General features: G+C 41.1%; 2 protein-coding genes and 1 long non-coding RNA gene across 8 annotated transcripts; 2 read left to right on the forward strand and 1 right to left on the reverse strand.

Annotated features, from left to right (window-relative positions):
* Nucleotides 1–1472: 1472 nt before the first annotated feature.
* LOC115379750 (gap junction alpha-8 protein) lies at nt 1473–2762 on the forward strand. Of its 4 annotated transcripts, none has more exons than XM_030080610.1 (2): nt 1473–2555; nt 2646–2762. In XM_030080610.1, the coding sequence occupies exons 1-2, from the start codon at nt 1473–1475 to the stop codon at nt 2760–2762; spliced, it is 1200 nt and encodes a 399-aa protein (XP_029936470.1). The 4 variants fall into 4 exon arrangements, with proteins under 4 accessions (XP_029936470.1, XP_029936472.1, XP_029936471.1 ...); XM_030080612.1 differs by having other exon boundaries at nt 1473–2552; nt 2664–2762; XM_030080611.1 differs by having other exon boundaries at nt 1473–2540.
* A 4916-nt stretch (nt 2763–7678) lies between these two features.
* Nucleotides 7679–8808, forward strand: LOC115380094 (uncharacterized). Its single transcript, XR_003930294.1, has 3 exons — nt 7679–7756; nt 8512–8609; nt 8732–8808. It is a non-coding gene; the product is annotated as an uncharacterized LOC115380094 (long non-coding RNA).
* Nucleotides 8809–9019: 211 nt separating this feature from the next.
* LOC115380093 (nectin-3) lies at nt 9020–24149 on the reverse strand. Of its 3 annotated transcripts, none has more exons than XM_030081145.1 (9): nt 24094–24149; nt 22664–22815; nt 20809–21150; nt 20347–20652; nt 18164–18257; nt 17667–17821; nt 16239–16344; nt 16079–16153; nt 9020–13720 (listed from the first exon to the last, which is right to left on the reverse strand). In XM_030081145.1, the coding sequence occupies exons 2-9, from the start codon at nt 22716–22718 to the stop codon at nt 13711–13713; spliced, it is 1143 nt and encodes a 380-aa protein (XP_029937005.1). In that variant the 5' UTR covers nt 22719–22815; nt 24094–24149; the 3' UTR covers nt 9020–13710. The 3 variants fall into 3 exon arrangements, with proteins under 3 accessions (XP_029937005.1, XP_029937006.1, XP_029937004.1); XM_030081146.1 differs by lacking the exon at nt 24094–24149 and adding an exon at nt 23508–23523; XM_030081144.1 differs by lacking the exon at nt 24094–24149 and having other exon boundaries at nt 22664–22945.
* Between the last annotated feature and the right edge of the window lie 904 nt (nt 24150–25053).

Raw genomic sequence — 25053 nt, forward strand, 5'->3', positions numbered from 1 at the left:
ATGGCAATTCATTGTGGTCACGTGAGTAATCACTTCATGAAATATGGTGAAAAAAATTCAACAATAATGAAAACAAAGAATTAAGGTGCATAAAATATCATTTTAGAGTTTATCGCCCCAAATTAAATAACTGTATTTTGAAAGCTGGGGCAACATCACAAATACAATAACTAGAGAAAAAAAAGGGTTAAAGTGAGAATGCATGGGCCACCAAGCAGCATGCAATACATGTTACCTCCTCCAGAAATAATTAAAGGTTCTACATTGTGGGATTTCATCTTGTTTCAATCATCATTCCTCGTTAAAATGAGCCTGTCACTGCCTACACTTTGCATTCACACATAAAACAACAATGTCCAGTGTGAGCTGACCAGGCTACAAACCCCCCTTCATCCCTGTCACTGGTCTGTCTCTCTGCTCGAAAGATTGGCAGGGCAGTAGCTGGAGGCAGATCAGCTGCTCTGCTTGTTTTTCTTACTGTATGTGGGTTTCTACATATGTGTGTGTGTGTGCGTGTGGAAGTTGCATGAAGAGAGCTGGACTGCATTGGTGTGGACTCAGTGCCCTGGCTGTACGGGGTCCATGTTGGTGTGGGAGCCTCAGGCCTGCTCCCATACATCCCTGCTCTGGCTCTGTTGATCCTATTGTCTCCTGCGTCACCACACGTCGCCCGGCAAATAAAGGCCGTCTGGCTCCAAGCTTAAATATTGCAGCAAACTAAAAACCAACCATCAGAGCCGATTCATTCACATCTGCTCAGTGGGGCGACAAGGACAGGGCTTTAGGTGGGAAAGAGGGCAGAAAAAAGTTCACTTTTCCCTGCCGGGTGCCAAGAGAACGGGACAGGACTCAACTTCGCCGGAGCCGCAGCTGTGGCAAGTTGCCCATTTGATAACATTTAACCTATATCATACCTTACAGATGAGGGGACTTTGTAAATAACTTACTGATGTCTCATTACTACTTTTTATTTGGGAATTATAGTCGAGTGTTTGGTGGCTAGTGAACACATGCTTTAAAGGAGTAGAGCAAGAGCTTTTTTGGTATGTGCCTCTGTTAAAATTCAACACGGTTTGCGACGTGTACACTGAAAACAAATTGCCTACAGTACAGTGACATCGGGGCCTTGCTAAAAAGGACTTTTGCAAATATTTGGTTGATTCTGTTGATTATATTTATTTTTCTTCTGGTTATGGAGACAGAATGGACTTGAACGGCTGGGAATTTCAACTGGCCATATTTGGACATTTCAAATTCTATAGGTTTTCAAACAGAAATGAGTGTGTTACACTGAAAGTGTGGCTTAACATTGAATTTAGAGGAGTTTCAGTTTTCCTCTTCCACATTTCTTACTTTTGGCACTCTCTGTTCCCCTCCCCTGTCTGTCCTGTCTACCCCACCCTCCCTATCGCTCTCCTCCCTCTGTGTCCCTCCCTACCCCACCCTTCATTCTGCAGTGCTACGGACCGATCATGGGTGACTGGAGCTTTCTGGGTAATATTTTAGAGGAAGTGAACGAGCACTCTACGGTGATCGGCCGGGTGTGGCTCACGGTGCTCTTCATCTTCCGTATCCTCATCCTGGGCACGGCGGCAGAGTTTGTGTGGGGCGATGAGCAGTCTGACTATGTCTGCAACACACAGCAGCCTGGATGTGAGAATGTGTGCTACGACGAGGCCTTTCCTATCTCCCACATCCGCCTGTGGGTGCTGCAGATCATCTTTGTGTCCACGCCGTCGCTGGTGTATGTGGGCCACGCCGTGCACCATGTCCACATGGAGGAGAAACGCAAGGAGCGCGAGGAGGCAGAGCTTAGCCGCCAGCAGGAACTGAGTGAGGAGCGTCTTCCTCTCGCACCCGACCAGGGAAGCGTCCGCACCACCAAGGAGACCAGCACCAAGGGGAGCAAGAAGTTCCGGCTGGAGGGCACCCTGCTGAGGACCTACATCTGCCACATCATCTTCAAGACGTTGTTTGAGGTGGGCTTCGTTGTGGGCCAGTACTTCCTGTACGGCTTCCGCATCTTGCCGCTGTACAAGTGCAGCCGCTGGCCTTGCCCAAACACGGTGGACTGCTTTGTGTCCCGCCCCACAGAGAAGACCGTGTTCATCATCTTCATGTTAGCTGTGGCCTGTGTCTCGCTCTTCCTCAACTTTGTGGAGATCAGTCACCTGGGCCTGAAGAAGATTCGCTTTGTCTTTCGAAAGCCAGCCCCGGCCCCAACCCAAGCTGAGGGCTCGGCCCCCCTGGCGCCCCAAGGGAAGAGCCTGCCCCCCCTGGCCGTGCCCTCCTTCCAGAGAGCTAAAGGTTACAGGCTGCTGGAGGAGGAGAAAGCTCCCCCAGTGACTCACCTCTACCCGCTGGCCGAGGTGGGCATGGAGGCTGGTGGACTGGCCCCACCCTTCCAGGGGCTGGAGGAGAAGGCGGAGGAGGTGCTGCCCATGGAGGACATCTCTAAGGTGTATGATGAGACTCTGCCCTCCTACGCCCAGACCACTGAGACAGGGGGGGTGACACTACACGAGGACCCGGAGGAGGAGGTGGAGGAAGAGGTGGTGCCGCCAGTAGAGCCGGAACCAGAGAGGGTGGTGGTGGAGGAGGCTGTGGATGAGGATGTGGAGGTAGAAGAGGTAGTGAACGGGGAGGGGGGGACTCCGGCGGAGGCAGGGATCGAGGCCACGGATACGATAGAAGACACCAGACCGTTGAGCCGATTGAGCAAAGCCAGCAGCAGGGCCAGGTCAGACGATCTCACCGTATGAACCTGTGAGAGAGCACATGTACACCTACACACACCAAATGTCAAACATAAGAGAGCACACACACACACCTAACTCAAGACAACACACACTCTTGAATAGGCAGGTCAAAAACCAAAGGGGAAAAAAAAAAAAAAACACAAAACCAACATGGCTTGATTGAAATAGTTTCTTTTACCAGGAAGACATAGGTGACAATTTTACAAAACACCCAAAGAGATCTATGCGTGTCTGTGAGAAAAGTGAATATGATAAAAAGTAGCAGTTAAAGAGGGGAGAAATAGATTTTTTTTATTAAGCGTGTTCTTATATTAAAAAATGTGAAAAGGACACATATGCAGGGGGAAATGTTTTTACTTGATGAAAATCCATGTTCCATTTTTAGAAACATCTTTTTCTATTGAAAGAGTTTTAACCATATACAATGGAAGATTACAAATTTTTACATGGGGTTTGAGTAGGTAGGGGGAAGAGAGTTATAATATACTTGTGTGTCTGCAAATCAGTAATCTCGCTGTAGTTAGGCACTGACTTTCATTCCCATTCAGACAGCGACATACTGCAAATACAGCATGTGGCTGCAAATGGCGCGGGTGAGAGGGCTCTCGCACAGACAAATCATACAATTAAGTGCCGGTACATGTACAGGTTTATAGCTCTTTGACATGAAGGAAAGGTCCATTTTCAGGTTGAGAAGAGTATACCTTTTGCACATCCAGAGGATCCAACTCTGTGCAAGGCCTTTAACCCTCATATCACCTCATCTATGCATCTATTTACACAGGATTCTTTCAAGTGAAGGGAGATGTGCATCAATTTCAGAGCATTTCTCTCCTTTTCATGTTTATATACAAGGTAGTACAGCCAAAGCTGAGTAGTGAGGAAAAACAAAAAAGACCACATGTTGAATGTCTTTTTCAATGTGATTCTGCATCTCTTTATTTTAGATTGCTTGTGTTTTGTAGCCTATAAGCAGAACTGTGTACTGTGATATCATTTGTCCTTTGAAGAGAGCAGGGCTCATTTTGCCCTATCAGAGAATGAACCATAGTAGCGACCTCAGGCCAAATCCTCTCTTTTCGTGCTGTACAAACAGGCGTCCGGGCGATAAAGATCATGCACCATCAGCACAAAGTATTGTTGAAGCCGAGACAATAAAAGAAACCGCTCTCATCAATGAAAACAAGCATCCTTGACATAGCTGTGAAAAAATTTTTCCACTTGATTTTATTTGGCCATAGTGGTCCTAATCCTGCAAAAATGTGAGATACTTGGGACATGTTTACAAATTCACATAGGAACAAACAACTAAGGGCAAACCCCGTTGTACATAACGCCCTACTCATGTCTAATAATGTACATAATGCGCAGAACAGTTGTTTTTAGTCATTTTACCATGTCTAGAGAAATCACACTAGCTTTAATAACTGTGATTACAAACTATTCAATCCATTTAATAGCAATATAAAACCAATTCCACAGACCAGACAATGCCCGTGCTTAAGTATTATACAACTTTTGCAGTAAAGAAATTGCAGTTCATTTTTAGACATTTGTAAGTACTTTAATAAAATCGATGGACATTAGAAACTGTAATGCCTTTATATATTTGTCACAGATTTATTATGAATATATCCGATTGCCAAGTTGTGTTGGAGTAACCCTCCACCCATTTCCACCCAAATTGAAAAAAAAAGAACTTGATAATGCCTTGATGTACAAAAAGTGAGTAAGCCTTAAATTATGCCTTAGGTTTATCCCAATTCTTTCTCTCACACTCTCTGACTTTGTTAACTTAAATAGCTGACGTTGTCTGAATTCCTGTGCCTTATCCGTATGTAAATTCTCAAATGTTATAAGATTGTAACAAGTAATATGCTTTTATTGCTCTGGGAAACGATGTGAACTTCATGTTTTATTTGCTTTTTTTTTTTTTTTTTTTTTAATCTATCTGGAATTTGATTTCCATTTCCACATGCCCCCCTCCTCTCCCCACCCCCCACCCCCAGAAACACACAAACACTCACACACACACACACACACACACACACACACACACACACACACAAATATGCAAGTCTAAAAGAAATGCATTGCAGAAGAAATGCAGAGATATTAATAAACTAATAATTATAATAATAATAATAATTAATGCATTCTTAAATTCTTTAAGAGTGCTTACAGAATTTACATATTCATGTAGACATATTAAGACATTATTGCATAAATTTAGTTCTTCATATTTGTGGACATGAACACACACTTACATGATGCAGACTTGCAGTCATACATACGGGCACATGCATACACACACACACACACACACACACACACACACACACACAAACAGAGAGTGTTGGTCTTGGGGGTATGATCAAATGGCTCTGGAGAAACTTTGACGCAGAAGGCAGCTTTGACCACTTTGTGACCCCCAGCCACCCCTTCGCCTCCCACCACCCACTGCTGTGACACCCAAACCAAAGAACGCCTTCAACCAATCACTCAATTGTTCAACACATGAAATCATGTGACTATATTTCAATCCCAGCATCATTCTTGTCCTCATGTATGGTAAATCGATGTGACTGGTACTGTATGAATTTTGTATTTTAAGACTGTTGCATTGCCTATATGTTTGTAAGAAGATTTGATTAATCTTTGGAAAGAAAAAAAATCCTTTTTACTAACTTGTAGTCTTCTTTGCTCATAGATGTGTGGCAGTATCTTCTTTTGGAATGTGAACCAACGCAATAAAAGGTCACACGTGGTCAAGAAGTGTTGTGTCTGTGTTTCTCTGCATGCACACACACACACACACACACACACAAATGAGTGGAGGCAGAACTGCATGACTAGGTTTTATAGTTCAGAGGGAAAATAATTTTTTCAGCATTCATTCAGCATCACAATAAATAACCTTGACAGAGCAGTTGACAAAGGACAGGTTTACATCCATTTAAGTTTTAAACAGCGCCGTAGATCAGCAGCAAATACTGTGCAAAGGCTACGTGTAGTATAGAGGGAACATGGCCAGGCCAAGACGGAGTGCCTAAATCTGTCCTCCTTGAAATATGGGACTAGTGTGCACCCCTCTCAGAATAGTTAGGACCTTCCTCTGTGGGATATCCCATGCTGACCACTGTAGGAGTTCACCAAACTTCTTACCATAAAAGTTTTAATGTGGCGATGATTAACCACTGCCCTCTACTGGCAAAAAACTGTTCTGCATTTAAAAAAAAAAAAAAAAAAAAAAAAAAAACACACACACATCCACACTGGTATACTGCTCTTTCTACTAATGGTTGGCTTTTGTTGAATACATTTCTGTTTTATACGGTACCAAGTCATTAAGATCCCTTTACACAGTTCAAAAAGGACTGAGAGAGTCCTGTAAAATACAATTTAAAAAAAAAAATCAACATCAAAAGTCATTCTTTTTAAATTATATAACTGATCATGTGAACACAGGAGTCCTGTCAGCCAGCTGATTGAACAAAATCCACTTTGGTTCCAGAATAAGATGTAGATTTGAGCTGGAACAAACCATAGCAAATCATATACATTTTATTACAGACCTTACAGTCAGGGTTGCAATTGTAAAACCATATCATATTGAAGAAAAGGAGGAACGTTTGTACAGATGTGTGCAATTTCCACCACCAAGGGGCAGTGTTGTTAAACGCATTTGAAATCCTGGGTTCATCTTTTTTTCTCATTCTCAGGAATGCTTCTCACGAGATTTCAGAGGCTATTTTGGTTGAGGTTTTTCAGAGCAGGAAACAGTGAGATCATAGTAATAAATAAAGCACAAAGCCATCATCTATATGTGGCTGACCTATGGAAATGAGTGTACTTTCCGTAATTTGTGGGCATGACATTAAAAATAGGCATCCTTATTAAAAGTATCTGAACAGCTATTATTTATCCGTCTGTCTGTTCAGAAAGACAGATGAAGAACAAGGAGATCATGCACACATGACTGTATCTGGGCTACACATCATGGAAGGAGTCCTTGTGTTGCCATTATTAGCATCACAAGGTCACAATAAGCTGCTGAGAGCAGCCTCAATGCTACAACCAAGGCCACCAAAGGATAGTTTTTATTGCCGTCCACAGACTGTGGTGCTCATAATGCATGAAGCCACTAGATCTGCTACTGAATGACCAATAAAATTAATTAATGATGGATAAACCAATTGCACATAGATGATCACACTTGAACAGCAACTGAACAACAACAACAAAAAAATCACATTTAAATTACCAAAATGTTTTATTAACTTAATTTTATACAATATTTTGAACACAAGTCACAATAGCAGAAATAAATGCAAAGATAAAAAGAATGAAATATAAAGAGTACTGAGTCTGAAACTTGGGTGATTTTTCTATGCTTCTATGGTTAATAGCATATCTATAGCTACTGATTGATTGTACCTAGACTAACTCACCAAAGCACAAACCTGCCGCCATCCCTCCTGCCATCTGAACTACCTCAGCTGAACTACCGTTGCTAAGAAGATAATATACAGGCACCGTGCTAAATGTAAAGAAACTGTTCCTCACACTGTACTGAAATAAAACCTACGGTACCATGGAACATGACCGTCAAGTGTGTGTTTTGGTCTTAGGCCCACAGCTCTCTTACTATTTGGTCTTACAGGTAGAATGCTACACTATCAAATGCACATCACTAAAAGTGAGTTTCAGCAGTATGGGGTGTGCAGTTTCCATGACAGTATGTTCAATTACTGCGATAAAATGCCATAAATAAACACCAAAGGAAAAGCTCTGTCTGCACCTCAGCCTAAAGAAAGTCAATGGTGCACAGCCAATTGTGAAAACCCACCCACAACAGTCACCACGACAACCATTTCCTGTACAGAGACCATTTCTTTTAATGCGATTGCCTGGGCAGGCTGAGATGTTACATCAAACACTTCATTCAAAGCTATATCAGCTACACAATGGTATATATATGTAGAGGCACTGGACTGGTAAGCATTTTTCCTACCTAACGTTTTTGTTGTTTGTAACTTTTCTTCATGTTGTACCTTCAGTAAAGCTGCACAAGAATGTAAGAATTTCACATCTTGCACTTCAGCCACATGTGTGTCAACTACATGTTGTTTTATTGTAGTGGTGAGGTTTTTGTTGTTTGGTTTTTCAAAGTATTTTCTCAGATTTGTCCTTGCTGTTGCCCCAGAAAGGCTGGACTGATGCACTTATGACATTTTAAGAATCTTGGCGCTTGAGAAAACAAAAAGCTAAGCCACTAAGACTGTGAGCAGCAAAGTAGATTGGTTGACCTAATTTGGAAATTAATGGTTAGAGAGATGAACAAGGCACTTTTGTACATATGAATGAGTGTTACTCATTGGTAAGTACCTTCTGGTAATACACCTTCCAGTAAACAAAAGTCCATTCTACCAGTGAGTGTCTCAGCAGGCTGAAGAATGAGAAAACAGAATCTGAACTGAAAAAAAAAAAACAGAATTTTAAATTATACCTAATAGTTAAAATAAGTAACAGTCCCATCCATTTTCAAGCAACTGTACTCGATTTTATATTAACCTTAAAAGAACAATTTTTGAATTCAGTGACTTCAACAAACACATTCCACTTTATGCAGTGCAAATACAATCTCTCAGGGTGCATCATTTCCCAAGTACTTTGTGGATTACATGAACTGTATGCATCATCAACTCCCATAAACATGTTTAAAATAAAGCTCAAATATATTTTGTTTTAGTGATACCGAAGTTGGAATGGGAGACTCTTCTAGAGATTCAGTCATGAACAGAATATTGTCTCTGCTATGCTGCATAATCTGCATTTTCTCACCAACAGGTAAAACACATTTACAAATATATGGCCTCATTTTAGCATGCTTTCCTTTTTTCCTGTAAGAGCTGGCAGGGAGCACATATAGTGAATCTTAACATAACATGAAATTTCCATTGCCCTGTTAGATGGAAACACCATCTCAAAGCCGGCAGGCAGCAAAGTGATCCTGCCTTGTACAAATGAATCTCTGAGCACCCTCCAGCAGCTGACATGGAAAAAAAACAAAGATATCCTGTTCACCGTTAGAGCATCGAAACCCAATTACAACACCACTGAAGCTGCCAGGCTCAAAATAAATATGTTAGAGAAAGGCGATGACTTCTATGCACTCATCATCGAGGACGCCCAAGTGTTTCATACAGGGAATTATACCTGCGGACAGACTACCAGCACAGGAGTCTCCGAGCAGCACTGGAGCCTGCTGATTACAGGTGAGCTGATCTGTCCCAAATCATCGGATTAGATGGAACTAGAGCAAACTCCTTTGACAATGACATACAACATTAAATAGAACTAATAATACAGCAAATGTGGGGTTATTAAAAATAGCATAAGCAACAATTACCCCTCAGTAGTAGGCCTAAACACAGATGGATGTGGACTGTCATTTTAGTTACTGTGTAAACACAGTCACTCCACAACTGGTGAACCTGCACCATAATATTGATGCAACAGCTGCCTCACTCCTGTATAAACAGTGACACCCACTCCCCTGCCCCCTGGAAACAAAAAGAGCTGCATGGCTGTAAAAAAAAGGCGACATGACTACAACACCAAAAAACATGGAGTCTACGGGCAACTTCATCAAACAGTCAAGATTATAGTAGGACTGCATTTTCCCAAATCGTGTGATGCAGAGGCAGAATGTTTCATGTGGCTGAAGAGAGCACAGGAAGTGAGAGCTGTATCTCTGTGTGACAAGATGGCTGCAGTCTCTGCTTCCTTATTGAAACAGTGCCCTCCCTAGCCAAATGTGCACAGTGGTGACGTGTGTGTGTGTGTGTGTGTGGAGCCTGCAGACAAAGTCAAAAAATATTTGCCTTCACTTTGTGTATTTAACTCTCCTCCTGGTCCTTGGTGTTTGGTGAACTCATTTACTCTCTTTTTATAGATACAAAAGCAGCTGAAGAGAGTAAGACACAGGTGCATGTGGTGGTGGTGGTGGCGGTGGTGGTAGCTGTTCTAGTAGTGAGTGCTCTGTTTGTAGCTGCCTGGATCACACTGAGATCCTGCAAAGTACCGTCAGGGTGAGTACTTTCATTTAAGTATATTAATACATGTATAATAAACACTAGATGTTATATTATATTGACATGCATATTGTGCAAATATTAGACATTTGTTATACAAATTGTTAGACTTAAATGGTAAATAGTGTATTCAAATTAATTTGCAATTAGTTATTAATACGTGAAGTATTTGGCACAGTTGATAGATTCAAGACAGATGACAAGTGCCGTCAAAATATCAGGATCTAAACAATACAACAGCTGGAGAGATCTAATTTTCAGTGTTCTGTAAAATATAACCCTGCTCAAGCATCAATCTCTGTTGAAACAGAAACGACATTCGAGCCCGGGCTACTGACATGGTAAGTACTGTGATTATTTTAGTGATATTTTATAAAGTATGTTGTGTAAACAATGTAAAGATTACTAAGGAATGTAATACTAAGGAAGAATGTATTCAGTGCAGTTTGAATTTAGGTAACTGCAATATTGTGTGATCAGTACTAAGAAATTCTGTGTTCCACTAAGAGACTAAAATCGCTGTGAACTGACTGCATTAAGAACAAATGATGTGAACTGAAACTTTCATGCTTGTTCAATTATTTTTCTAGGTGCGGCAAGAACACAGTGAAGAAATATATGAAAACTGCCTGGTAACTGTGGCCGGCCGGCTAGACACCCACCACAGTCATATGATTCACCAATATAAACTGTAGTTAGAAAAAATATCTATTAAAAAAAAAATAAAAATAAAAATAAGGATTGATTTTAGAGAGGAGGTGAGTGTTGGACATGAGCAAAGAGAGAATGTAGCTCACCATAGTATTAAAAAACAATAATTAAACTACAAATGATTTCTGGGTTACAGAAACCTAATAAAGTGTCCCTTTTCACATGCTCACTCTGAATTTTGTTGACTCGAATGACTTCACACTTCTTATAGGACATGCCACTTCTAACCCTAACCCTAACTGTCTTCTCGGTGGAGGGATTATGAAGCTGACAGGCTCTTCTTCGCTCAGGAAAGTGTCTGTCTGTCTGCTCTCAGAGACAAAACAGGTTAATGCTCTGTGTAGCCAACAGGTGCAAGGGACTAAAGAGCAACTCAGATCAGTTGGTGAATGCCTACAACAATTATCAGAGCTTAAGGGCATCACAAAGCATTTGGAAGTGTGGGAGAGCACACTCAGTTCATGACTTAGTGCCTCCAGGATGAAATTTTCAAAACAAAGGGGTGTGGTGGTGGATGTGGTTCCAGTACACATACTCTGTTAAAGCAAACACTCCAGCTCTGTTAAGTCAGAAGAGTACACACAGCACTGCATAAACCCTTTGTGGGAAAGAGTGGGCTGATTTCCTTCTTAAAAAAAAAAAAAGAAAAAAAAGAAAGGTTGTCTAATCTGAAATCCCAAAGCCACCAACCCATGAGAGTCAGGGACTTTCCTGTGGCAGCTGCTGCCTTCCACTTTGTATTCAGCCAAAATACGATCTTTGTTTGAGCCTGTCCAGTCTGATTATATAGTTAACATACTCCTGCCAGTAGCCAGCAGTCATGACAACATTACTGTTTCACTACCTAACAATACAGAGAGTTTGTGTAGCACATTTACACACACACATTCATTCTGTAAGCTCACAGGACAGAGTGATACACACAGCAGCTGACTTCTCCAAGTGTACCAGAAAAGAAAAGGAGAGAAAGAGGCAAGGATAGCCACTCTGAGCAACACTCATGAGCAAAATCAAGCATTTAAGCTGAAAAATGCTAAAAAAAAATGACAAAACATATAAGGGCAATGTTATTAAAATGTCAAGGCAAAAACACACAACTAAGGCTGAGCATGAATGCTATGAATGGATTAATGCTGGATTAACATAACCTAACATAAAACTGCTCTACGCACAATGCTGCTCTAATCTCAAAACCTACAAACCAACTTCTAATGTATGTAAAACAACATAAGTATGTCACCAAAACGCACAAATGTTTTGTCCGTAGGTTATAAGCAAGCCGCTCTGAACAACTTTTTCTTTCTTACTGGGCAGGTTGTATGATGGCACGTTTCACTTGCTTCAGAGGATGAATCGTGTCAATTTTCCAGATCAACTGACCTTTCCTGTAGTGCCACCATCAGGCCTACATGTCAACTTCGCACAAACTGGATGGATTGTTACATTTGTTATGTGTATTCATGCTCCCAAATAAAGATTCCTCTTCATTTTGATTGTAATTTGCTGAGCATCCCAATGCTTCCCAGAGAATAAACCCCATTAATTCTTATGACCCCATTCCCTAAATTCTAGTGCTATGCCAAGCCCAAATGTCAAATTTACATCTCAAAATCTACTGTTTGGATTGTCATGACATTTGGCAAGCACATTCATGCTACTTTGTCAACTCTGATGATCATTCCTCGAACATCATCATCAGGGCAAATCCAAGATGTCAGCACCGTGGCAGATCAGTGTTTGCATCTGTATGTTGACCATAATTGATTGAATGTCCCAAGTCGCGACGGGATAAATGTCAAGCATGGGACCAAATAATCACGGAGTATTCCTGTTTGTCGAATATCAGCCTACAGAAACTACAGAAACAGCGTGTAGATATCCCGAACAAACTGTTGCACCAGCTAGTGACTTCTGAAATTTTATGAGAACAATCATGCATTTCTTGCTGTTTTAATTCTGCTCTCGACTCGAAAAGGACTTTTAGACTGTAGCAGTATTGATGAAAGCTCAGCTGGGGGACATACAAGGACTCCCTGAAAGCCTTATGTGATTCCATTAATATAATCCAATTTACTCTATCTACTACTTGACTAGATTAAGAAATCTACGAGACAACGCAGCAGGCAAAGTGGGTCAGTTCTGTTACTGAAAGTTTCAATATTCCCACAAAAGTTTATTGAATCTGTATCCAGCTGTACTGAATCCTGAATCCAGCAAAACTGCTGGCACACCCTTGAATGCGCTCCACGACCTGTACAATGTTGGGTCGCTGAAAAAAGGCAGTCAATCTTGGCTGAAGTTATGAGCAGCTAAGCTGGCTCATCTGACAGCTTAGCAGCTGTCAAACTCCATTCCTTAAATTTTTAAAATTTTGAGGTCAGTTTTGAGGGCGCTGCCGCCGAACAGGGCGCTGCGCCCAAGTTGAAAATGCACAAAGCGTACCCAGCGAAGCGCGCCGCCCAAACCGCGCACTATGTGAAAGGCTATTGTTTGAAACTATTGTTTGTCCTGAATGCTGAAACACCTACTCATTACTGTAATTTACATATACTAACTCTGCCAGGTCTCTCTCGCTAAAGAGATATATCATGCCATGCCATAGGGATAAATAAAATAAACAAACCCCATTATCCACCTATCTCCATTTTCCTGACATGCACTGTTCTGGTTTTGTTAATATTATGACAAAACTCAGAAACCAAATGTGAAATTGTAAAGCATATGCACTACAGATGACACATTAGCATCCTAATCTTGCAACATCTGCAAAGTTTCTGAGAATCATTACCTGTGTAAATTAGAAGTAAACTTAATGCCACTTATTTTGAAGCATTCTACTCCTTTGTTTGGTTAAGATGACTAATAAATAAAATAAATAAATTTTTCTGTATCATTTAGGGCCTCTGAAAAGGACGGTTGGCAAAAGGTGTGGTTTCCTTTTTCAGATGATTTTTTTCCTATTATGAGGGGGGACTGGGACAACAAAAAAGTATGTAACTGATACAGAGGTGTCTGGTTTTCTAAAAAGAAACTATGCCAGCATACATGCCAAGTAACTGGGACAGTGGGCTGTGGTCATGGCACATGTTCCTCTGCATCTGTCAAGAGAGCAGCTGAAGCTGGACTGAGCTCGTCATGGCATCTCAGAGGTCTCTAAGGAAGACAATTGAAAATATGTATTAACTTCAAATGATAAAGGTATCGTTTTTTATTGGTTTCATACAGGTTAAGGCTATGTATGACATTTTTAATGTTACTTCGAACGGAGAGCTAAATTGGAAACCGGTGTTGTGTGTCATTTTCATTTCCTTCCACGGGTTGAAGCACATTCACCAGCATCACCTGTGTGAGTTTTGATCTTTTAGCTACTTTTACGTAATATGCATTTTTGCCAACATGAGGCTAATTGTGGGAAAAGGCAAAGGCAAATTTATTTGTATAGCACATTTCATACACAATGCAATTCAAAGTGCTTTAAAAAAGAATGCAAGAAGCATTAAAACAGAAATTAAAAACACAATGTAAAAACAACAAGGCATTCAAACAGGAATTAAAACAATATGTAAAAATAATGCAAACAAATTGAATAGATAAAACAAGAGAATAAAAGTCACAGTGCCGTATAAGATATTGATCCAAGCCTCAAATATGATTTAAGGGCCTGCTCACATTAGGGCCATTTGCTCTGTATTGTACTAAAGCAAAAATGCCCCTCTCCCCAGTCCCCGGCTGGCCTGTACTCACATTACCTAAAGCCCAAACACGCCCAAGTGCGACTGCCCCCCCGTGTGCACGTCATCACGTTGAAATACGCCAAAAGGCATGGTCCGACGTCATCATAAATCAATATAGTTCAAATACATTCATCATGTCTTCCTTTTAACTAAAAAACGTTTTTGTTTCTTTTAATCAGACAGAGGTTAACGGATGTTTATTTACCTTGACAGTTTCGGAGGTAACTTCAGAAAGCGTCCAACTGACAGCTGGAGCGGCTGCTACATTCAACCAGGTGGCCGCGCACACAGTGCGGCACCACGCCCACCCGGTCAGGTCTGCCGGATCTGACAGGTGCGCGGCACACACAGACTGCCATACCTTTCATCATAAATCATCTTTTGTTTAAACGCGGTTGCAGCACCACAAGCATGGTTGATTATTGATTGCGCAACGCGGCCATTCGCCGGTAATCGCTGCGCGCATTAAACGATTTTGCGGAGGCAGGAGGAAAGTTGCATGATTTACGATGTATCCACGTTTGCGCGTTGCGTGCGTGACTGTGCATGTGCTCGTGCATGAACGCCCATACCGTGCTGAAGCACACCCCCTCCAACCGTGCCAGAGCGGGGGAAGTGTACTGTATTCAAGCACGGAACGGAGCGATCACACTGGTCAAATAATCCGGATTTTAGGGGCAAACGTGCTTGGGCGCGATACAAACTTGGTGATGTGAGTAGCCTATAAAAGGCAGTAGCAAATAGAAAAGTCTTCAGCCTTGATTTAAAAGAGCCAAGAGTTGGAGCAGATCTGCAGTTTTCTGGGAGTTTGTTCCAGATATGAGGAGCATAAAAACTAAAAGCTGCTTCTCCGTGTTTAGTTTTGACTCTGGGGACAGAAAGCAGACCTGCCCCAGACGACCTCAGTGAGAGGTCTGGATGGTTCATAATGTAGCAGCAGATCAGAAAAGTATTTTGGCCCTAAACCATGCAGTGCTTTATAAACCAAAAGCAATATTATGAAATGAATTCTTTGACAGACAGGAAGCCAGTGTAAGGACCTCAGGACTGGAGTAATATGATCCACTTTTTTGGTCTTGGTGAGGACTCGAGCAGTAGCGCTCTGAATCAGCTGCAGCTGTCTGATGGATTTTTTAGGGAGGCCGGTAAAGACACTGTTACAGTAATCCAGTCTACTGAAGGACTAGTTTTTCCAGATTCTGCTGAGACATAAGTCCTTTAATTTTTTATATATTTTTCAGGTGATGGTGGGCAGACTTTGTGACTGTCTTAATGTGGCTGTTGAAAGTCAGGTCTGAGTCCATGATTACGCCCAGACTCCTGGCTTGGTTTGTGGTTTTTAACATTACTGATTGAAGCTGAGCGCTGACTTTTAAGACTACACTGAGCAACAAACCTCACCTCATGTCTAAACACATTTTTTGTTGCCAGAGCAGAGTGGCAACAGTGAGGCTGTGTGTGTGCCACAGACGTCATTTTAACCTTTTGTTGCAAACCCTTATCTTATTTTCTGCCATGATTTTAGACAATACTCTTGGGAACTATAAATGAGCATTAAAAAAAGACAAGAGGAAGTTGGAGTGCTATTCCAAGAATGGCCATGAAATGCAAACAGGCTTTGCTCCACGGCATGGTGAAAAAATAAAACTTTCGAATGCGTTATATTTAGACGGGTTTGGCACTTTTTGACGATCTTTACTTTTTAAACTTAATGGAAAAATCAAACGCCAGATGCCAAAATGGCCAAACTGATAAGAGACATAAGAAAATACTTTACATGTTGCTTGTCCTCTCTCTGCTTGCTTCCTGACAGGCGGTATCGTCCTGTTCGACAGGCTGCCCATCTCCACTCCTGGTTTATGAAACACCAAGAAATCCCATAATATCAGTAGTCTTAAATATATGTATATTTCAAAGTGTAATGCAGTATTACATACCATGGCCAATTTCTGTATCTGCGCCAGTACAATGCAGCAACAACAGCAGCAGCAGCAGCAACCAGGAAAAAAAGGATGCAAAGCGTGATCGCCAAAGGGCAGGAACCTACGGAGAGACAGGACAGACATGAGAGGAATATAAAACAGGACTTGAAATTTGAGATAAACATTTCAATTTGCAGGCAACTCAAAAGGCTTTTCAGCTTTTCATTTTTAGCTTTTTGACTTTGAAACTGATGCATGAACGTTTTTTAACACAATGTTCTCAGAGGGCAAACTGTCCCCCTCCACAGTGAGTCTGTCTGACCATAAAGTGACTGTGTATTAGCCAATCTCCAGTGCCAGTTTCACCAGAGAGGTACAGTGGTTGAGGCTAAACAGTTGCAAAATTTGGGGGCTGGAAACCATTTGAATTTCAACATGGTCTGAACACTGCCTGAACAATGTTGAACAGTTTTAACAGTGTTTTAACATTCAAACAGTGAACTGTTTCCAACCTGTAATGTTCCTGCAGTTTGGAAATTTACAAGTTCTTTTTTCATTTCTGCTTCATTAAACAGTTACAGCGGAGAGAGACAGTAAAGACAGGCCATGCAACACAGGGTCTGGGCCAGATCTGAACCCAGGCAACTTAGCCTTAGTTTTATTTGGCACGCGCTTTACACCCCATAAATTCTCAGTTCTGAGTTGAAGTGTACGCAACATCAGCTCTGGCCTTCCCTAGACTCAGAAAACCAGGCTAAAAGACTTAAAGACATAACATAGCAAAATTAATATAATCTAGCAGTCCACCTTCAACTAATGTCTTAGTAAAGGAAGTCAAAGAATATCAGAATATTGACCCCGTGTGGCCTCTTCTACCACATGGCAGGAAGTGCTATTATCAGATCAACTGACTTCACACTCTAGTTCCAGTTTAGTACAAGCGAGTAAATTTCAAATTGGCTCGTACTTTTTATGAAACAAAAACAGTTTTCTAACCAGGTCTTGCCTGAAATAGAAGACAATAACATTGGGCGTTACCTCCACATGTAAGTGCATATTGTGACACGCTGACATTTTAGGCGCTCAAGCAAGCATTCTTTTTATTCAGAGGTTAAAAATCAAATGCAGTTGAACAACTCTGTTCATTTCAGATTGTACTTTGCAACCAAATGAATTTGATAACTGCTCCCCCTGACAACCCCCCCAGATACACAAAGTAAATCTACCTTTACCAAGTTTTTTGACAAGCTTTTTTGTCTTGTCACAAGCCTCTCTGTGGCCTTTACAGTATTTTGAAAGTAAGCATGACCATGACACAGTCATGAGACAGTGTATCATGCTCTTATCATAGTTTCCTCTCTTAATCAAGAATTCAGACGAAGAAAGAAAAAAAAACAAGAAGAAACAGACAGACAGTGAAAGAGAGAGAGAGAGCTATCTCACTTGAAGACACGCTGACATAGAGATAAGTGGCTGTGGTTCCATAGGCGTTGGATGCCTCACAGAGGTAGAGGCCACTCAGATCAGCAGTGGGGTTGTCAAAATGTAGTTTCCTTCCGTCTGCTTTGACAGCTGAATGAGGCCACTGCTGATTTGGTCTAAAAGATGACAACAACAACAATCAATAACATGTGATTTCTTTAAGGACAAGAATATATAAAGAATGTGAAACTCAGTTATAGTCTACCTACTGCTACTTCACATAGAAACACATCAGCTGCGTGTGTGGAGAATGGATGAGAATCTGCTACATTGTGAAACTTCCTGGTTACTGAACCAGTTGAGCTTTGCATGTGTGCATACATTTTTCATCACAAGTACCTGCTGTAACTGTAAAAGCAGAGCCTGTGAGAGTGGCTGTTACTGCATAATGCTCGTCATCATTTTTTAAAAATAAGGAGTTAAGGACATGTGCATAGTGACCAGTTCACTCAAACTACCTGGTCCAGGTGAAGTTGGCTTCAGGGCTGGCGTTAGATACACATTCAAACACATTTTTGGATATTTCACTGATCTTCCCTGTAGTGGGTGGAACTGAAAGAAAGAAGGAAATATGAGCATATCTGTTATTGTAATAACTGATCAATATATCAGAATGATGATTAGTGTTGTGCACTAATCCATTAAAAGAGTAGTATTCAATGAATGTATTCATGTTTTTGGTAAATGGTGAACTGCATGTATCCATTTACAACTAATGAACGTGAACTTACTGTTTTACAGCACCTGAGGTCAAGGATTTAAGGCAACCAGCATGCAGCATGGTTACTATAAGTTCAGACAACAATGCAGCCAGAGGTACTGCCCAAGTCTGTCCATGTGAATATCTGAATTAGTTTTATGACCAAATCAGTACAGTTCCCAAAGGAAAAAGTCACACAAGTTTGTACAAATAGTGCACACCAAATGTCCAAATACAAGTGCGATCATCGGCCACATCAGCATTGGATTTGAAAAGACACACTGAGTTGACCCTAACCCTAACCCTAACCCCAAGTGCAACTCACAGCATTTTGTAACTTTGTTTCCCACAAACAAGTAGACGGTCTTGTACTAGACTACACTGTAGGACATCTGCAGCCAAGGGTGAAAAGACATCACTCATCAGATTAGTTACTGATTTGCAGCTCTCATGGCATGTGCCTTCAATAAGGCCTGTATAAGCAGCCGATTTCACCGAGAATGACCGCCTTGTGGTTGGATGCCTCTGTGAACCAGTCAAGTTCACATTCATGTCTGTCCAAACTCATAATATTTGTAAAGAAGATTCTGAAGGAATTTCATAAAATGTATTGAGTGTATTTTATGGAAAAATGTTTACAAATCTTTACAGAGAAGTAGAGAGCTTCATCACATGGTACAAAGGTCAATATCAGCAAAAATAATGTGCTAATGGTCGGTTCCCAGGGGAACAGGAAGCCCCCTCTCTCCTGGCTGTCATTCAAGGAGAGGAAGAGAAAGAGAAAATGCTGGTTTATGGCCTTGAATCATGCCCAGAAAAGTGTTTTTGCAGAACATTATGATGTTACAGTGACCTTTTACCTCTTGGATATAAAATGTCATGACTTCATTATTTTAATCTGTTTGACATTTATGTGAAACGTTGTCATAAATAGTGCTTGTGTGAAGCTTTGTCACAGTTAGTGTATGAATTTTTGAGTTATGCCCAAAAATATGCTTTTTGCTGTCACGGTGACCTTGACCATTGACCTCTGACTATTAAAATCTAATCAGTTGTGTGCCTCTGGCATGGAGGAATAAACAACAGGAGGAATTAACATGAACTAATTCATTTTTGGGATTATAAACTTAGTTTAAAATTTAAAATTGTAAAACATGAATGTGAACCAGCTCATTTTAATGTGTGTGAACTGAACTTTGAGCCAGTTCTTATGAAGGGTGAATTTGCACAACACTGATGATAATGGAGTAACACCCATTCTCCACAGAACCCTGCATCCATTAAGATAACAGTAACACTGATGCAAAATGGTAACGGACAAGGAGGAGCCCAGAGAACAGGCTGACACTTCACCTACAGCAGATAATACAGTGCCTTCGTCTGAGCTTGCAAATACACTATAATATTTATTTTTGACAAATTCATTTCATTGAGAGCATTGCAGTCCACACTAGATGTCACAAAACAATATTTCCTTGAACAAAGACAAGCACATTTTTCACTGTGTGGGACTCATAGGGAAAGATAGTGATCTGCTTGTTAGGCACAACACAGCATCTGTATCAACCAACTACAACATGTGAGAACTGACTCAGCGAAAGGAGAACTGTTTAGTCTGTGCTGCAAGAGAACTTGATACTAAAAGATAGTAATTAAAGTGAAACGTCTCAATTGAGAGTTACCTTCTAAAACAGTGAATATCTTCAATTTATTGGTAAATATTTAACAAATGCAAGTGACTTAACCCCCCAAAAATCGAACTAAGTTGTATTTGATCATCTTAACAACAATCATTTTCTTAGGGCATGCTGCATGTTTTGTCAAACAATGGATCTGATTTCAGAAACTCTTCAACTGAGAATGCTACCCTGCTGTAAAAAGGGAAGAAAAATTGTGAACTTAATGTGTAACTAGCATGTGGGACAATGAGTGTAGACTCACAATGGACTTTAAGGGTTAAGGGCAGGCTTTCCTCCTTTGTCAAGGCCAGATGTTTGACCAAACATCGGACCGTGTGGCCAAGGACCGCTGTGCTTGGTACTCCAGTCAGGCTGCTGACTGTGGTGGTGGTGATGTTGTCGTGGGAGAAGGACGTGGTCTCTGCCTTGACGGATTCTCCTAGAGACCCAGTGTCCCATCTCACCTCTGCAGGCGGCTTGGCACCAGTGGCCACACACCTTGCAAAGGTGACCTCCGTGCTACCCAAAACAAGATGATCTTCAGGCTCCAGACTTGATACTGGTGGAACTAAAGACAGTTATAGTACACAAACAAACCTGTCAGCAGAAGATAGGCAATTACAAACAACAGACTATTGTTTCTCTCTGTCCCACACACACACACACACACACACACACACACACACACACTACAACATTCTTTCAATACAAAGCTTCATTGTACCAAGCACTGTCAGAGGTATCTCCGTCTTGTAGATTCCACTCGGAAACAAAGTGAAGATGCATGTATAGACGCCTTCATCCAACAGTCTGACATGGGATAATTGGACAGATCCGTTGTTTTCTGTTGTGCTCCCAATAAAGGTTATTCGATCACTGTTGCCATTGACATATTTTGGGCCGTCCAGAGGTGAAATGATATAGAAATTGTGATTCACAGGGTCTTCTCTCGTTTTCTTCTGCCAGGAAATCTGAGTGAGCTCCTCGTCGGTATCGGTCAGTCTGCAGAGTAGAGAAATGTTCTGTCCCTGAATTGCAGTCCTGTTAGCTCCAATCACGTGGGCGACTGCAAAACGCAAGACAAACACAGGATATCACCGTCTCAGAGAAACACTCAGATCAGAAAGCAGTTGTAAAAGTTAAGAAAAGTCAATATACGAGCAAAGACAAAAAAAATTTCACAAAACAAATTAAAGCCATGTTTCGGAACTTGATGTTCTTATTTCTCCTTTCCACCCAAGCTTCCTCTTGGGGAAGGAAGGTTAGAGGGTCACATGAGAGTGACATTGTTTTCCCATCTTGCCCAATTATCATGCCAATAAGTTTGGGCATCGGAAATCAGTTCTCAATCGAACTAGTTGTGCCAGTTTCAGTTTCCATAGCAGCTACCATAGTATCCACCTGCAAGAGTTGGAGGGGTGGAATCATGGACCACATGATTCCACCAAATGTCGGGTTGACCAAATGTCGGGTTGGCAGCACCGTGCAACACCTGTCCTAAACTAATTTCTTATAAGGGAGGATGTGCAAACACCTTCGCCTACATGGTGTACATGTGTGTGTTGCGCTGCTCTTCCTCTCCTGCCTCAGTCTCTCCAGAACCAACACCAACAACCAGCACGTCATCGCAATCAGGTAAGGGTGCGAGTTTTGTAGATTTTCTTGTACAAATAAACAAGTGACCTGTTTTGAAAGAACCGGAATTGAAAAGCAGAATCAAAATCAGAATACTTAAAATCCAAATGATGGTCAACCCTGCATGCCAAATATCAATATTTGAGCATTCAACTTAATTTGCACAGATGGCACATATCCTGCCGTTAGGTATTTTAAGTGGAACTGGTCTGACATGTTCTCAATTTGTAAACTCAAACACTGATAAGCATCAATGATTCATGCTTACTGGACAATGTTGTGGTTTTCTTGTGCCTTTTCAGGGTATCTTTTTCTTCTTCCTTTACAGATATCGTTATGTATCATGGCTGATTACATGGCAAATCGCCCGATCGCCTGTATCATGATATTTACCAGGAAAATATCGGGATCGTTTTGTGAGTTACCCAGCGATTTCCACTCTATCCAGTGCTAATGCCTATTTCTAGTGCTGACAATAATGTCTCTTATTGGCCACAAAGCTGTGGTGTGTTGCAGAGTACAAGGAAAGCATTGTTAGGTTTCTTGAATATACTGAGTGACTGTACAGCTTTGAACGTGTAAAACCTGCTAAGCATCATCAGTCATTAGTTAATGCTGACGTGTTGGCATGGACCACTGAACAAAGAGCGACACGTCTCATGCTTTAGCGTCAAATTAAAATCCCTTTGAGAGTAAGCTGACCAACAGGACATCAACATCAAAAAAAAAAACAAAACAAAAAAAAAAAAACAGCAAGTGTGTGGAAGGGTTTTCAGGATGGCGAAATGGCCTCTCTTTTCACCGGCATTATCCAAGCTTTACTGTTGCCGTTTTATCGGAGAGGCATTAGAAAGGGACAAAATCAAGGAGACGGGGAGGATATTTTTCCTGACAAATTGTAACATGTCGGGTTTGTGGATTATGGCTTGTGTTTTGTCGCTTACCTTCAACATATGTGGAGTGTAATAAGAACAGCAGGAGACACAACCACACCGTCATGGCATTGTGAAGGGATGCACCGACGAAGCGGACGGTGATCTCACAACCGAACAACGACCAGGCTTCTTCCTCCAGAGTGTGTCCCTTCTTCTGAGCTCTGTTGAAGAGCAATGCCGTTTTAGACCGACGGGATTATTTTCCAGTTTTGGTACTGCGGTCAGGCCAGCCGTCTCTCGTTTTCGCGTCAAGACAGCCGCTCCAACATTTTAACCCTTTGATGCACAACATATCCACACCCCTTGTAATGCACAACATGGGTCCAAAAGGACCCGTATTCATTTTCCATGTGATTTAATGCTGGGAGAGTTTTTCTTTGCTGTATCTTTTTAATTCACTTTATTTTATGATTGAATATTCCAAGTATTCCTTTAATATCTTGTTTTTTGATTAGTACATGTCATTATTTCCATTTATCCTTTCTTATGTTGTGAAAAAAATAGGTTTTGCATTATTACATCAACTTTACACACATGGGTCCAAAATTACCCATTTATCCAAGTGTGATTTTGAATTACATTAATTCATACTATAACAATAATTTACTTCAAATAATGACTTTAGTTGTAGTTTGGACCAAACAATCACACATTTAATATTTGAAACATCATTTGGATGTTTCCAAATGATGTCATTTTGTCACAAATACACATACCTCTGATAACAGTTAACATGACAACTGAACTGAACTGTATCAGTAGTGTAACTATTGTAATCTGGTGAATGTGACCAAATAAAATAAAACACAACAGATCACATTACTAGACCATAAACTGCCATCTCAATTCTTACATTCCTCACAAATGACCACTACGGGCTCTAGTTTCGCAGACCCGGCGAGGCGGGGGCGCGGTGCAGCTGCGCTTCTCCAACTGGGTGTGGCCAGGTGGATTTTGCAAGTTTGGCACGCCGTGCACGTGACGCAAGATATACCTGCAAATCCTTGCTAAATAAATCTTCAATGTTCATGAAAAAAATGGTGTGATGTGTGGCAAATTTCAGAATTTTATCTCAAAAACTCAATTTTTGACAGCATTTTGAATTTTGCTCTCATGTGAACAATTGGAGTCAATGCAAGAATGGCATTTTTAAACATCAGTTTTTCACTTATTGTTAAAAACAAATGATCAACATCTCCATGCCGTCCAGATGCAATATGTGGATTTTCAGATTTTTGTCTTAATAACTGAATTTTTGACGGCTGTTTAAAATTTGCCTTTCCATGCATGGATAGTTTCTGTCCTGCACGTCAGTGATTGGCTTAGTCCATTTGTGAAGCTACAAAGTTTTAGCTCAGTGAGATAGAGGCCAGTCCTTGGTGTCCAGATTGTGAGTTCAAGCCTCAGCTTCTGCAACATTCCCATATGCCAAAACTCACCAAACTTGGCACCAAGGTCCAGTCCCATGCCAGATCATCATTGTCAGATTTTTCTCTTGATGACTTTTTTTTTTTTTTTTTTTTTTTTTTTTTTTTACAGTGGTTTGAAATCTTCCTTTCCATGCATAGGTGGCTGCTATCATGTGACTGGCTTAGTCAATTTGTGAAGCCTCACATGAACTGACACTTGCCAATAAGGTCAGTGAGATAGAGTGTTGTCCTTCATGCCAGAAACTGAGTTCAAGCCTCAACTGATGCAAAATGCACATAAGAATGCCACCTTTCTTTTCATCTTCCTATTCTCTACTTGTTGCTCAAAATTGCTTAAAATTGCCTGGCCCCGACCATTGCTGTGCAGCAGCTATAATGTTTATTGTATTTTAGTCTGCTGTGTTCATTTTGTCCCTATTGTTCCTCCATAGTCTTGTCAGATTGTTTCTCCTCACACCCATAGCTCACACCTGCCCTGCATTGTCTCATTAGCCCCGCCCCCATGTTGCATGTCTTTGTTGTGTTTCGGCCAATCATCTGTCCCCTCCAGGCCTGTGTCCTGCCCCTTTCTTACCAGGTGTGCCAATCAGTTCAGTTTGTTTTTAAGTTCATATTCTTCTGCTTGTTGCTTGGAATTGCCTAAAAATGCCCGGACCTGACCCATCGCTGCGCAGCAGCTATAATTACATTATGAAATGGATTTAAAAATTCATAAAAAAATATGAGAAGTGTCAAAATGATATAAAAAGAGGTGTACATCATACAGCAAGTGTAACTCTACTGTTCCACACTGATTTTGACCCAATAGGCCACATGACCTGGGAGTTATTAAGGCATAGTGATCATATTTACATTATGAAATGGATTTAAAAATTCATAAAAAAAAATATGAGAAGGTTTAAATGGTATAAAAAGGGGTGTGCATCATACAGCAAGTGTAACTCTACTGTTCCACACTGATTTTGACCC

This window comes from Myripristis murdjan, chromosome 21, assembly GCF_902150065.1.
Source record: "Myripristis murdjan chromosome 21, fMyrMur1.1, whole genome shotgun sequence".
NCBI classification, from domain to species: Eukaryota; Metazoa; Chordata; class Actinopteri; order Holocentriformes; family Holocentridae; genus Myripristis; species Myripristis murdjan.